The 12,507-nt window shown below is 47.2% G+C and overlaps 1 protein-coding gene across 5 annotated transcripts in view; it reads right to left on the bottom strand.

The window, feature by feature from the left end:
- The window catches only part of ADARB2 (adenosine deaminase RNA specific B2 (inactive)), a 542,249-nt gene that overhangs the window by 179,932 nt on the left and 349,810 nt on the right, over positions 1-12,507 (bottom strand). For all 5 annotated transcript variants that reach the window (XM_084782135.1, XM_084782133.1, XM_084782132.1 and 2 more), the window contains one exon: positions 6,916-7,823. In XM_084782135.1, the coding sequence (XP_084638261.1) occupies positions 6,916-7,823 (908 nt within the window). The remainder of the gene's footprint in view (positions 1-6,915; positions 7,824-12,507) is intronic.

Raw genomic sequence — 12,507 nt, forward strand, 5'->3', positions numbered from 1 at the left:
GGCGTACCCTGTCTCAAGCGCTTTAAATTGTACACACCTGAGGCTGCAGGCACAGTCTTCACTAGAAGGCTCTCTCATGGACCCAATTGCTCAAATCAACGAACTGTTAGCATCACTTTAGAAGGTATGTCCCTCTTACTTTGAGGAAACGTGTATTTTAGTTGCTTTGCCTAAACCTTTTAAAAACATCACAAACAGCAATCTGACTTCCAGCTGCAGCTGGACTCTGGCTGGAATGCTGAGGGTTGTAAGGAAGAGTGGGGGCATGGAAGGACTCAGAGGGGTCAGAAGCCCCACAGGGAGGCCACCAAGGCCAGTGGATCTGGACCCAGGCAGGGCTTGCACAAAGTGATGCACCAAATAGGGACAATGCATGCAAAGAACCTAGACCCCTTGTTCAGATCTAGCCAATGGAAAGCTCATTCTCCACGGTTTGGGTTGGGGGATGGGGAGATGAGGGGGGGGGCAGGAGGGGAGGAGCGGGGTCTGCCTCTGAAGTGAACTCTGGTGCCTGCGATTTGATTACTCCCCCTTGTCAGGGATGCCATGTGGGCACACAGAGGAAGGGGATGCAGGCTATCTGGCTGAGACCTGACAGGATGCAGGTCAAAAGGTGGGGTAGGTGGGACCCTATGCCAGAGGTCTGGGGCCTGGGAATAGGGCAGAAGAGGAAGGGTGCAAATGAGAAGATAGGAACGAGAGCATAACAACTGGGATGTAATATTAATAAATTATAATACAGAAAAAACAGTTAAAAAGAAAAAAACACGAGAAAATAAAGGTTGAATGAGAAAACTGCAAACAAACCAATTAATTCCCTTTTCAGATTTACTGTGTGTATAGGGAAAATTTAACTTGTCTTTAGCTTGCTTTGCTGAGATGTACTGTACTTTATTCCTTTTTCTAACTAGTCTTTGGGCAACAACAACAACAACAACAACAACAAAAAGCTACAAGAAAAAAGAAAAGAAAAGAAAAGGAAAGAAAAAGGCATTCTTGCTGAGTTTGTGCTTTGTGAAAACAGACCTCTTCGTGTCAGAGGTGAGATGTGGACCTTGTGACTTCTCAGTTCTCATGACGGTACCTCAGTACCCCCAGGTAATGAGTGTTTATTTATTCTCATGCTCTCGTTCCCGGTTCCTGCCGTTAGCCCGCAGCCGTCTTGTACCAACTGTAGATAAACAAAGCATGAAGGCTTTGGACAGAGCCTCTCGGCTGTCTCTCAGTGGGCATCGTCATTTTCAACGGCTGTTTACGGAGTCCCAGGGCTGCGCGCACTTTCTTATCAGCATAGTGAACCCCACATGCTTATATGTGCTCCATGCCTTAAAGACACAAATAAATGTTTGCTTTTGTCACTCTGCCCAAGACTCAGGTCTCAGGTACAGGAAACGGTGGGAAAGAGAGTGTGATGAGCTCACACCTGGAGTCTGAACCTTTGCTGTGAGCACTATGCTATCGAACTCTTTTAAAACCCAGGCTGCAGGGATGATACAGACTCTTGCCCTGTTCCTGCTGTGCCTCCACTTTAGGTAGTTCAGCAAAGCTGGAGCTCTGAATTGTGAGCCCAGCCACTGTCACGTACTCAGACATACACTGTGGGCCTCAGGGGCAAATTTAGGAGGTTCTATGTCTTTAGGATTATCCTATATATCCTGTGTACTCCCTGTCTTCCTCCCAGAAGCCACTACTTTTTTAGGTACATTCCCAGCTGAGTCGTGTGTGTGTGTGTGTGTGTGTGTGTGTGTGTGTGTGTGTGTGTGTGTGGTGTGGTGTGTAAGTGTGTGTGTGGTGTGTGTGGTATGTGGTGGTGGTATGGTGTGTGTGTTTGTGTGTGTGTGTGTGTGTGGTGTGATGTGTGGTGTGTGGTGGTGGTGGGATGTGGGGTGTGTGTGTGTGTGTGTGTGTGTGTGTGTGTGTGTGTAGATAACAGAGGTCAACCTCAGGTGTTATTCCTCAGGACATCTTCTTCCATGGCCCTGAGACTAGAAGACTCAGGGTGTCCCTCTGTCCAGGGCTCACTGATTCAGTTAGGCTGTCTGGTAGCAAATCCGAGAATACATTTGTCTCTGGCTCTTGAGCTCTAGGCTTCCAAAGGAACACCACCATGCCTGTCTTAGTAAACAGGTGCTGGCGAGGGATTCAGGCCTTCTTGCTTGCGTGGCAATCACTTTACTGACTGAGCTACCTCACCAGTCTCATTAGATGCATCTGAAACATTCCTGATATTTCTAAGCACTGACACACATGGGGTATTTGTTTCATGTAATTAAGAGAACTCTCACAGGGATAGCTGGAAGCCTTGTTTGTAACACTAGTCTTTGGTTAAAGCATTGAAGAAACTACATCTAGTCATCTGCTATGGAGCAACATGTGGGTCTCTGCCACCCTGCACAATTGAGACTGTCCCAGGTAGGGCAGAACAGGGGGACTTGGGTAGACCACATTAAGTAATGGTGTTCTAGAAACTGCACTGCTTCAGGTTAGCAAAGCAAACTATGGAAGAATTGTCCTTGCTCAGGGGAGGTGGGAAGTTCTTTGTTCTGAGAAGCCAGGTTTTGTGGAGATGTTTGGTTTGCTGTACCATGGCAGTGCTAGTAGCTCAGTCAGACAAGGGTCACAAAAGGACACATGTCTAGAGACCTGAAAATGTAGAGTCAAGGTGCCTTTGGAACAAAGTGCTTGTTTGAGCATCCTAGAAGGAAGAAAGTATAGTCTTTGTGATACATATATAGTCAAGGAGGGAAATCCATGGAGCGTAAGTGGAGGACTCTGTGTTCCTTAGATGGTCAGATGGGTGATCCCTGACAAATAGATTGTAGCCCACAAGGTACAGGAAAAAGGCTTTTTTTTGGCATGTATATGAATAATTCCCTAATTTATAGACAGGGGCTCATGGTGTATAAGACAGGGAATTCTGCAACTAATAGATAATAGCTTTTCTGAAGTTTCATAATGAAGGATTTGGATATATAGGTGGGGAGTCCTATGAGGTGTAGACAGGGGTACATAATTTGTGCATAGAGTTTCTATGACCCATATAGATGGGGTTTCTATGATCTATGAGTGAGGGCCTCAGGATGTGGAAACAGAGGCTGCATTACACGTAGCAAGGGCTCCACAGTGTTCCACAGGACTTCTGTGATCTATAGAGAGAGGCCCCCATAATGTATGACAGTGGCTTGACGATGACACAGTTCCTGCAAGGAAAGGCTGAGCAGGAAGACAGAACCGCATTTATGGTGATCCTTGGGATAGTTTATTTTCACATTTTCTCCCCTGAACTTGGACCCTGTCTAGCACAGGCTTTTAATTCCATCAGCCCCAATTTCCATTGCATTGGCCCCCACCCAGCTACAGGGTGCACTTTCCAAGGGGGCTGAGGCAAGAGGAAAATGAGCCCCTGGCGTGGCTGCGCTGCGGTGGTGTGATGAATGGCCCGCAACCCTCGAGACGCTCCGCGCCCTTCATCATCCAGTCGGAGTGGTTAGCAGGCTGTCAGAGAAAAATAATTTAGCAGCCGTGGCTTTAACGGATGTGCTGCATTCTGGGGTCAAATGACTATTACAAAGTAGTAGCACTGCCTGGCTTCTCCATCGTGAGAGCTCAGAGTTGACAACATGAAAGAGGAAGGCATCACACATAGAGCTCACTGATGTCCTTCAATTTCACACAGTAGGAAGCAGAAAGCAGGGGGGGCGGTGTGCCCTAGTAAATAGATAATCCCAGGCCTGTCTGGGGGTCTTGAGGGTGGCTCCAGCCTTTCTGCAAAGTGGCACCAGGCTGGGGCAGGGTAAAACAATGACAGGGGCATGCCCAGAATCACTAACGGGGTCTCCTCCAAAATGGTGGCAGGAGACATGAGCTGATAAAGGTCATGCTAGAACCCACGGACAGTCTCATAAGGGGCTCCTTCTTCTGCCCAGCCTGAGCCCAGGCAGTAGGGAGGAGAGTGCTCCCATGGCTGTTCTGCAAGTTTGACTCCATGTAGCAGCAGGAAGGTAGAATGGGAGGAAGTCAGAAAAACACAAAGACAAAGAGACATAAAAGAGAGGAAATAAGGCCATAGAGTTCCTTCCTAGTAAATGCACAGGCATGGATTTAGGAATTGTTCTTCCATGGGACATGTCCCTTGAACCCCTACCCAGATCTAGCCAAGGGACAGGACATTCTCTACAGATGAGTGAAGAGTGGGGACTGACTTTCACATGAACTCTGGTGCCCCATATTTGACCATGTCTCCTGGATGGGGAGGCCCAGTGGCACTCAGGGGAAGGATAGCAGGCTACCAAGAAGAGACTTGATACCCTATGAGCATATACAGGGGGAGGAGGTCCCCCTCAGTCACAGTCATAGGGGAGGGGAGTAAGGGGAAAATGGGAGGGAGGGAGGAATGGGAGGATAGAAGGGATGGGATAACCATTGAGATGTAATATGAATGAATAAATAAGTAAATAAATAAAAAGAAATTGTTCTTGCTTCTTTCTATAGCACTTTGTTCTCAGTGGGACTATGCATTTATTCAAGCACAAGCTGAAGGACAAGACTGGTGAGGTTTACGGTTTACTTCCTCCCACCCGTGTGCAATCAGTGTGCGGTGTGAAGTGAGCAAATAGATGGTAGACAGGGCAGGAAAACCCACCATCCCTCAACTGGGACTTATTATCCATAGTTTATATTTTCCCTCACCCAAGATTTGTGAAAAAAAAAAAAACAGGACACTGTAGGGCCAGGAAGATGGCTCAGTCTCTACAGTGCACGTTCTGCAAGCATGGGGACCCACGTTTGGATCATCAGCATCCACGCTAAAAGCAGGGAGTGGCAGCACGTGCCTGTGACCCAAGCTCTTGTTCGCTAGAGATGGATGGATCACTGGGGAATGCTGGCCAGCTGGTCCTGCCAAATTGATGAGCTCCAGGTTTGATGAGAGACTCATGGTGGAAGGGCTGGAAAGATGGCTCAGCAGTGAAGAGTGCATGCCACTGTTGTAGAGAGCTCCGTTCCCGGCACCCACATCAGGTGGCTCGCCACTGCCTATAACTCCAGGTTGAGGGGATCTGAGCCCCTCTTTTGGACTTGGGACCACTGAAGCCATGTGCATACCTCCTCTACACATACCCACAATTAAAAATAAACATAGATAAAAAGGCGGAAAGGGATAGAACATCCTACATTGACCTCTGACATGCCTCTCCATGCATGCACACGCATGTGTGTGAGCACCCACACATGTACCCCCCCAAACACATACACATGCATATGTTGCAAATGCACACATGTGCACATACACAAAGAACATCTGTTGTGGTGTTTACCCCGTGCCTGTTTAGAGTCAAATAAATGAGGAATGAGTGAATGAATGAACGGATGGATGCTCTTCCCAGTCATTATTCAAGGTGAAGATCCCTTTATGCTCTCCACACATCTTCCTGAGCATTACCTGGGTTGTGATAACACTCCAAACTCTTTTACAGGTTCTTTCTCTCTCAAGGCAAAGTAAGGGATTCTATTCCAGGTGTTGTGATGTCATGATGGTGGTGATCACAGCAATAACTCATAGCTATTAAGTACTTATGATGAATTCCACATGGGGCTAAGTGCCTTTTAACTATGTAAAGTGTTTCTTTCCTTGATTGATGCCCAAAATGAATAAAAATAATTTTCTGTATCGACTACATTAGAGAGACCTACAAATAAGTCTCAGAATGATAAGAGAAAAGATAATTTGCATAAATAAGCAATTATAAAACTTGGCAGAATAAGGTTGTTTTAAGTGGTGTGGTAATAGTTCTTGACACACAGGCAGAGCTACAAAGGCATCTTAAACAAGTGAAGGTAACCTCTAGTAAGAAAGCAGACCCACAGGGCTGGAGGTACAGCTCGGAGAGGGGGGACACCATTTTTTAAACATGCAAATGTCTTTGGGTTTGAACCCCCGTATCACCAGGCAAAGAAAAAAAATGTAAGAAGACCCCTCATTGTATTGGAAAAACTGGAAGAAATATTTCCTTCCTTCCTTCCTTTCTTCCTTCCTCCCTCCTTCCCTCCTTCCCTCCCTCCCTTCCTCTCTTTCTTTCTCATACATTCGAGGATGACCTTGAAGTTACTATGTAGCTGAAGATAACCTTGAACTCTGTATCCTTTTGCCTCTACCTGCACCACCAATCCTGGTCCATGCTGTGCTGGGGACTTAACTCATGGCTTCACGCATGCTCAGTAAGCACTAGACCAATTGGATCGTATCTGCAGGGCCCTAATTCTCATTTCTAACGTCCTCTGCCTTCCAGCAAGTTTTTCTACACAGGACTCTTGGTCTGTGCTAGTGTCTTATTGCAGAAGTGTCCACCTGGTTGGAAACCATAGTTATAGAGGTCCTGGCCACTCCTCACAAGACAGTTTCCCATCGTGCTTTGCCCAGAGTAACTGACTAGAAACTCATCCCAGACCACCAACCAACACACTTGTGCTTCTTGGCTCTTCATTTTCTAAGTTACTGCAGGGCCTGGCAACGGAATCCTGCCTTTCCTGCAGCCTGGCCTTCATGGTGGGCACGGAAGACCCTGCGGACTACTGTCTCCGCTTGTTTCCTGTGACCCTGGTTGTCTTTCCTCCTTAGCGGTTGATTCCACCATTGAGAAAGCTGCCTGGTTCACGAGTTCTCTCATTACTTTTCCTCAGTTGCTGTGTTGATCATCCCCTTTGCTTTCTTAACATTCCCGTGATTCTCTATCCACAAACCCCAGCAATTTCCCTCTGTATGCTTAGGAAAGGGCTTTTTCGAGACGGCCAGTGCTTTGCTACCCTCTGCTTAAGGCCACTCCGGGAGAGGGGCAGGCCTATTTCCCCATCACGGCGAGAGTATCCCAACTCACATCCATCTTTCCACCTGGCAGGCAGCTACCCAACAAGTCTCACCTGTGGCAAGAGGTTGTTTTTACTCCTGCTGGGTATGTGACCAGGCAGCCGGATGTCGAAGAGGGCCTGCAAGGCAGCTTGTGCTGCCTGACCCTTGGCCAGCTTCTTGCTGCGTCCAGAGCCTTCGAACGTCCTCCCGTCCACGCACACAGCCATGACAAAGCTCTTGACTCGGGGCTTCTCGGCTGTTTCCGAGAGGCACACGTACCGCAGACCTGAGCGTAACTCATTCAGAACCACTACAGGGTTCTTCTCCCCCAGAGCCCCGGGAGCCAGCCTGGACCTGTCAGGCAGAGCCTGGCCCACTAGGTCCAGTGTGTGGTAGAGCAGTCGTCCTCGCCGGTAGGCGGAGGACAGAAACTCAGTGTCAACAGGACGACAGCCCGGGAAGTCCTCTTTTCTTGAGGATGGTTCAAACTCCTTGAACAACGTGTCTGGGAAATCGGCCTGGTCAGACGTGAAGTCGGTGCACGGACTGGTACTACTGCCCATGGCCAGGTGGGCCTGGAAGGCATTGGGGAACTGCACGAAAGACTTCAGGGCCATCTCCGCTGCCCGCATCTTGGCCTTCTTCTTAGTAGGCCCCGTGCCTTCAAATGTGAGCCCGTTTACTTCGACAGCCACGGCGAAAACTGGGGCGTGCACTGGGCCAGTCTGTGATACCATCCGGTACTGTAGCCCCGGCTTCAGCTCGTGCAGCTGGACGAGCGCGTTCTTGGGTGTCATAGACCAGGAGAGCTTCTTCCAGATCACCTGGAGTTTGCAGAAATGTCCCCCGTTTCCTTCCTCCAGCGGCCTTTTCCTTTTAACGCTGGGTGTGCTGCCTCTGGCCCAGTCTCCCGTGGGCAGGGGCCTGCTCCCCAGGTTGCTCACATTTCGGTTTTCCTTCACTTCAGCACTGCTGGTACCTGGAGGTGAGAACAAATTAGTCATGACCCAGGGCACTGGCAGGTCACCACTAATGACAGAGACTGTTGTTAATGGTGGCCCTGTAAGGCTGGGAGTCCAACATCAGAACCTCCAGCCATGTCTGGGGAAAGGTGCTGTAATGGCTCCTGCAAGTTACAAAGGAAAGGCAGTCGGGGAACATTTGCCTACGTAGTGGGGGCGGGGTAGGGGTGGGGAGGCCTCCAACAATGGGCAGTTCTCACAAAAGCCAGGATTGAGAAGATGTGAGGAAGAGACAGGCAAGGAATGTGTTCCAGGCATGGCCTCACAGCCTGCTGTCTGTTAGTATGAGCCGTGATGTCACCTACAAGGCCTCTATCTCCTCAGTGCCCATTATCTCTGAACATCAAAGATGAGTGAGTAGTCCTGGTCTCTACGGTTCCCGCCAACAGCAGAAGTCAGAGAGGCCTTCTCGAAACGATGAGCACCTTCCCTCCCTACACGCTGCCAGGGCCCTAAGCACAGTGGTTGTTGCCTGAGGTGTGTTTTTGTGTGTGTGTGTGTGTGTATGTGTGTGTGTGTGTGTGTGTGTGTGTGTGTAGTGCTTTGCTGATGTGATGCTTCCTTGTGTTAGGCCCCAAATCCCATCTCCTTCTTCACATCCAGAATTTGAGAGTTGTATCACCTGAGACCTCTGCAGAGGACACAGGTGAAAGCCAATGAGGTAGAGGAGCAGCTGTCTTCCCAAACACCTGCATGTCACCTGTCCAGGTCAGGACAGTTGCTGGGCCTCAGGCATGCTGGTTTATAGAGCCGAGAGTCTGATGAGGTCTCAGGGCCCTGAGCCTGACCCTCCAGCCCCATCCCGGAAGAGACAAGCGGTGGGGAGGCAATCAAAGGTGCATTTGACACTTTATCTAAAATGTGGTTTCTTGGGCATCTCTGCCACAATCACTGGAACTTCCTAACCAAGGTCACTTCCTAGAAGTCCTTTGTCCCTCCCAATAAACATGCCACATGTTGATATAGCAAGCTAGAAAATGGTTCCAAGAGAGCCATATGGCTGAGCTACAAGTCTGGGGCTTCCTTTCTCCTGCAGGACAGCAGGAACCCTTGGGTTACTGCCTCTGATTTCCTTCCCGTCTTAGCCAGGCAAACATGTATGACAGACCAAAATGCTAGTGTGTGTGTCTAAGGATTTGCACCCACAAATCAGTTCTAATGCACACAGGCACAATTAATTCCTTTTTAAAAAATTTAGTGACACTTACCGACTGCCAAGAAACACTGCCTACTCAGTAATTATATCGTTAGGGGCACGTCCTAGAACTGAGATTAACAATGATGTTCATTGTAGCATTTCTTTAAAAAAGTTGACAATGTAGGAAATCCCTGACTTCCCATATCTAGAGGAATGATTAAGTCGTGGTAGACTCAAACAGCAGACTAATACAACAATTATATCTTAGTGGGTTCTTTATGCTTCAACCTAAAGAAATCTCATCAACATAATGCTAGATGACAAAATGCAGAATGCTCCATTGGGTGGAGTAGCATCTGTGTATGTTGTAAGAATACTTAGGAACAGCATCCGTGTATGTCATAAGAATACTCGGGGCAGTTACACCACAAAGACACATTCCTATCTCCCAGAGGAGGTGGAGGGAAGGAAGGAAATAGGAGGTCAAAGTGTGACTTTATTTGTACTTGTAACATTTTCTTTCTTACAAAAAAATTATATCATGCATGCTTGCGTGTGTGTGTGTGTGTGTGTGTGTGTGTGTGTGTGTGTGTGTGTGTGCACATCAGAGGACAACTTGCAGGAGTCAGTTCTCTTTTTTTAACCATCTGGGTCCCAAAGATTAAACTTGGGTCATTAGGCTTGGTGGCAAGCACCTTTACCACTTGAAACAACTTGTTGATCCGCCATTTTATTTCTTTTGAAAAAAAAAAAGCAAAGTAAGTTTAGCAAAGCATATAATGTATATATACATATGTACACACACACACACACACACACACACACACACACACACACACACACACATATATGGGTCCCAAGGCTGATCTGGCTAGGCAGAACCATGACCATGTCCAGGTTTCTCTAAGATTCTTGCACGTGTGTGTGTGTGTGTGTGTGTGTGTGTGTGTGTGAATTTTCCAGTGACCTCCCCCCCTCAGCTTCAAAATAGACACTGGCGATTGACCCATGCTGGCTGCTTCTCTTGTGCAGCTTGAATGCTATGTATTCATAACTATAACTTGTAACTATGACTGATAGGTGAGTTTAAAGACGATTTAGGACTAGCCACCTTAGATGAGTGTTCTCTAATAAAGCTGTTCTCTTTGGAGAGTCCCAGTTGTGAACTGCCATGATGCTACTTAGGCCCTGGTGCACGTTGCCAGGGTATGTGCTTCTGGAATGCCAAACCTGAAAGTGCATTATTAAAGCCCAAGGGTTATGGCTGTGAATAGTCTGCCATATTCTACTGGCTCCTGCCAGCTGATATTGTTAGTGGCTAGTATTATAAGCAGGCAGAGGGAAACTGAGGCTTAAGGGGTTGGAATAATTAATCTACAGAGTCTGCATGCTGTGTTGTGTTTAAGGTGGGGTGTAACCCTAGGAACCTCACTTTGTACTCATCCATGCAGTGGCTGTAAGTTGATTTTATGGATGCAGAAGGGTTGTGACATTTTCTTGGCCTTTGCAAATTAATGTCCCTCCCCAGGCCATCTGGATGTAATGGAACCAAGTCCACCCCATATGTGTGATGAGTCCTGGGGCTGGGCTGGCCTAGGCAGAAGCATGCCCAGGTTTCTTTCAATACCTTACACATGCTCTCAGGGGCTTGGAACTCTCAACTCTGGCAGGTGTCAGAGAGTGAGTGAGTGTGTGTGTGTGTGTGTGTGTGTGTGTGTGTGTGTGTGTGTTCTCTCATTAAGCAAGTGGAAACTCCGGGTGAATTTTCCAGTGAACCTACAGCTTCAACACAGACTCTGAATGCCTGGCTGGCTGCTGATGCATGGACCTGTTTCTCTCACGCAGCCTGAAAAACCACACAGGTGGAGACCTGCCAGAATCACCACAGCACTCCTCACCCCTCAGTTTATGGCACTGTTGTTGGAGGATAATGAAGAAGAAAGTACAATTTCTCAGTCACAAAGGATGCCTTTGAAAATCAGGTGCCTTCCAGAGGTGTCCTGACATTTGAAGACGTTCTTTTCAGCATGTGCTCTAACCTCCTCTTAGCTCAGGGCTAACCCATCGGTTGTAACTATCATCATGGCTTTATAAAGAAGCCCAAACAGCCCTTGCGAGGGTGCTCCAGTGGGGGGCACTGGGCTCTGCACTGAAAGCCATCTCGGCCTCTCAGTCTAATTTTCTAAATTGTGAAATGGGCTTACTGCTATCTCTATCAATTTGTTACTAAAAAGCCATTAGGCTTGGGGAGGTTAGTTTGTTCAAAAGTGTGAATCTGAGTACTTTCTAAGTTATAGCCATGCAGCATTCATTTGTTATGGATCTCAGCAAAAATAATTACGTTTCAGATAGCAAATGCTAAACCTCAACCGTTCGTGTTAATCGCTGTGTGCTCTGGGTATGTGCACAGCAATGTGCCCTGTCATTTAGGGTATTTCCAGCCAAGGTGGAGTGTACATTAGATTAAACCATGTGATTTTCCCCCAAACCGAACTCAAAATGGAAAATAAAGAGCAAACAAAACAATTCCCAAATCCCCACATCAGATTGCCTAGAAACTTGCTTGGAGCCTTCTAATTTCTTATTGATTTCTTACAATGTGGGGATTTAATAAGCGTGCCAGTGTGATTATGGTGGCCAGCATATCAGATGACCTCTGCTGTATCTTAGAGAACCAAACTCAGAAAGCGTTTTTGCTCTATACATGAGGCGAAATCCCTTTTATTTGCTCCCCTACTGTGATTCTCAATATCTTGCTATTGCTGTAGTTGGAACTCTTCATATAAACTTTGATTACTAGACTGGGCTGTGAGGTTCTTTCTTTCTTTCTTTTTGTGTGTGTGCACAAGTGTGGAGGCCAAAGGCTGATGTGGGGTGCACTTTCCACTTGAGACAGGCCCTTCACCTGGAGCTGGAACTTTTCAAGTAGGCTAGGGTGGCTGGTCAGGGCTCCTCCTGTTTCTGCCTCTCCAGCGTTGGGGTGACAGGTGCTCCCAGCATGTACGGTAAAGCACAATGACACCAACTATCTGCCTGGGTCTGTGAGCTCCTTTTTTAATCATCAGTGATTAGTTGTTGTTAATTAAAAAGTATAGAATTTGGTCCCTATTTCAGATACAAGGTAGACTCTCCAGGATGACATTACCATGGTGATATTACCAATGCAAAACGCTTTGGTCAACTGATCCCCAGAGTCCAGCGAGCACTTCAGAACATCTAGGCTTATGCTGTGGTCTCTGTCCTCAATGTGAGGACCCTTAGCGTGTGTGGAGGTCCAGTGGCCACTCCACAGGGGCTAGAGCCAAACAGACGCTTTTGTTTTTTTATGCTTGTTGGAATATTAGATCACTCGGTGTAAGCTTCATTTCTTTTATTTTAAATTTTAATTTATTAAGCTTCATTTCCTTAAATGATAGAAAATGAATATTTTACTCATCAGTTGGGTGGGTATGAATTAAGTGAATATAGAAATTATCTATTATCTATCTATCTATCTATCTATC

This window comes from Acomys minous (assembly GCF_964271855.1).
Source record: "Acomys minous genome assembly, chromosome: 5".
Lineage (NCBI taxonomy): Eukaryota > Metazoa > Chordata > Mammalia > Rodentia > Muridae > Acomys > Acomys minous.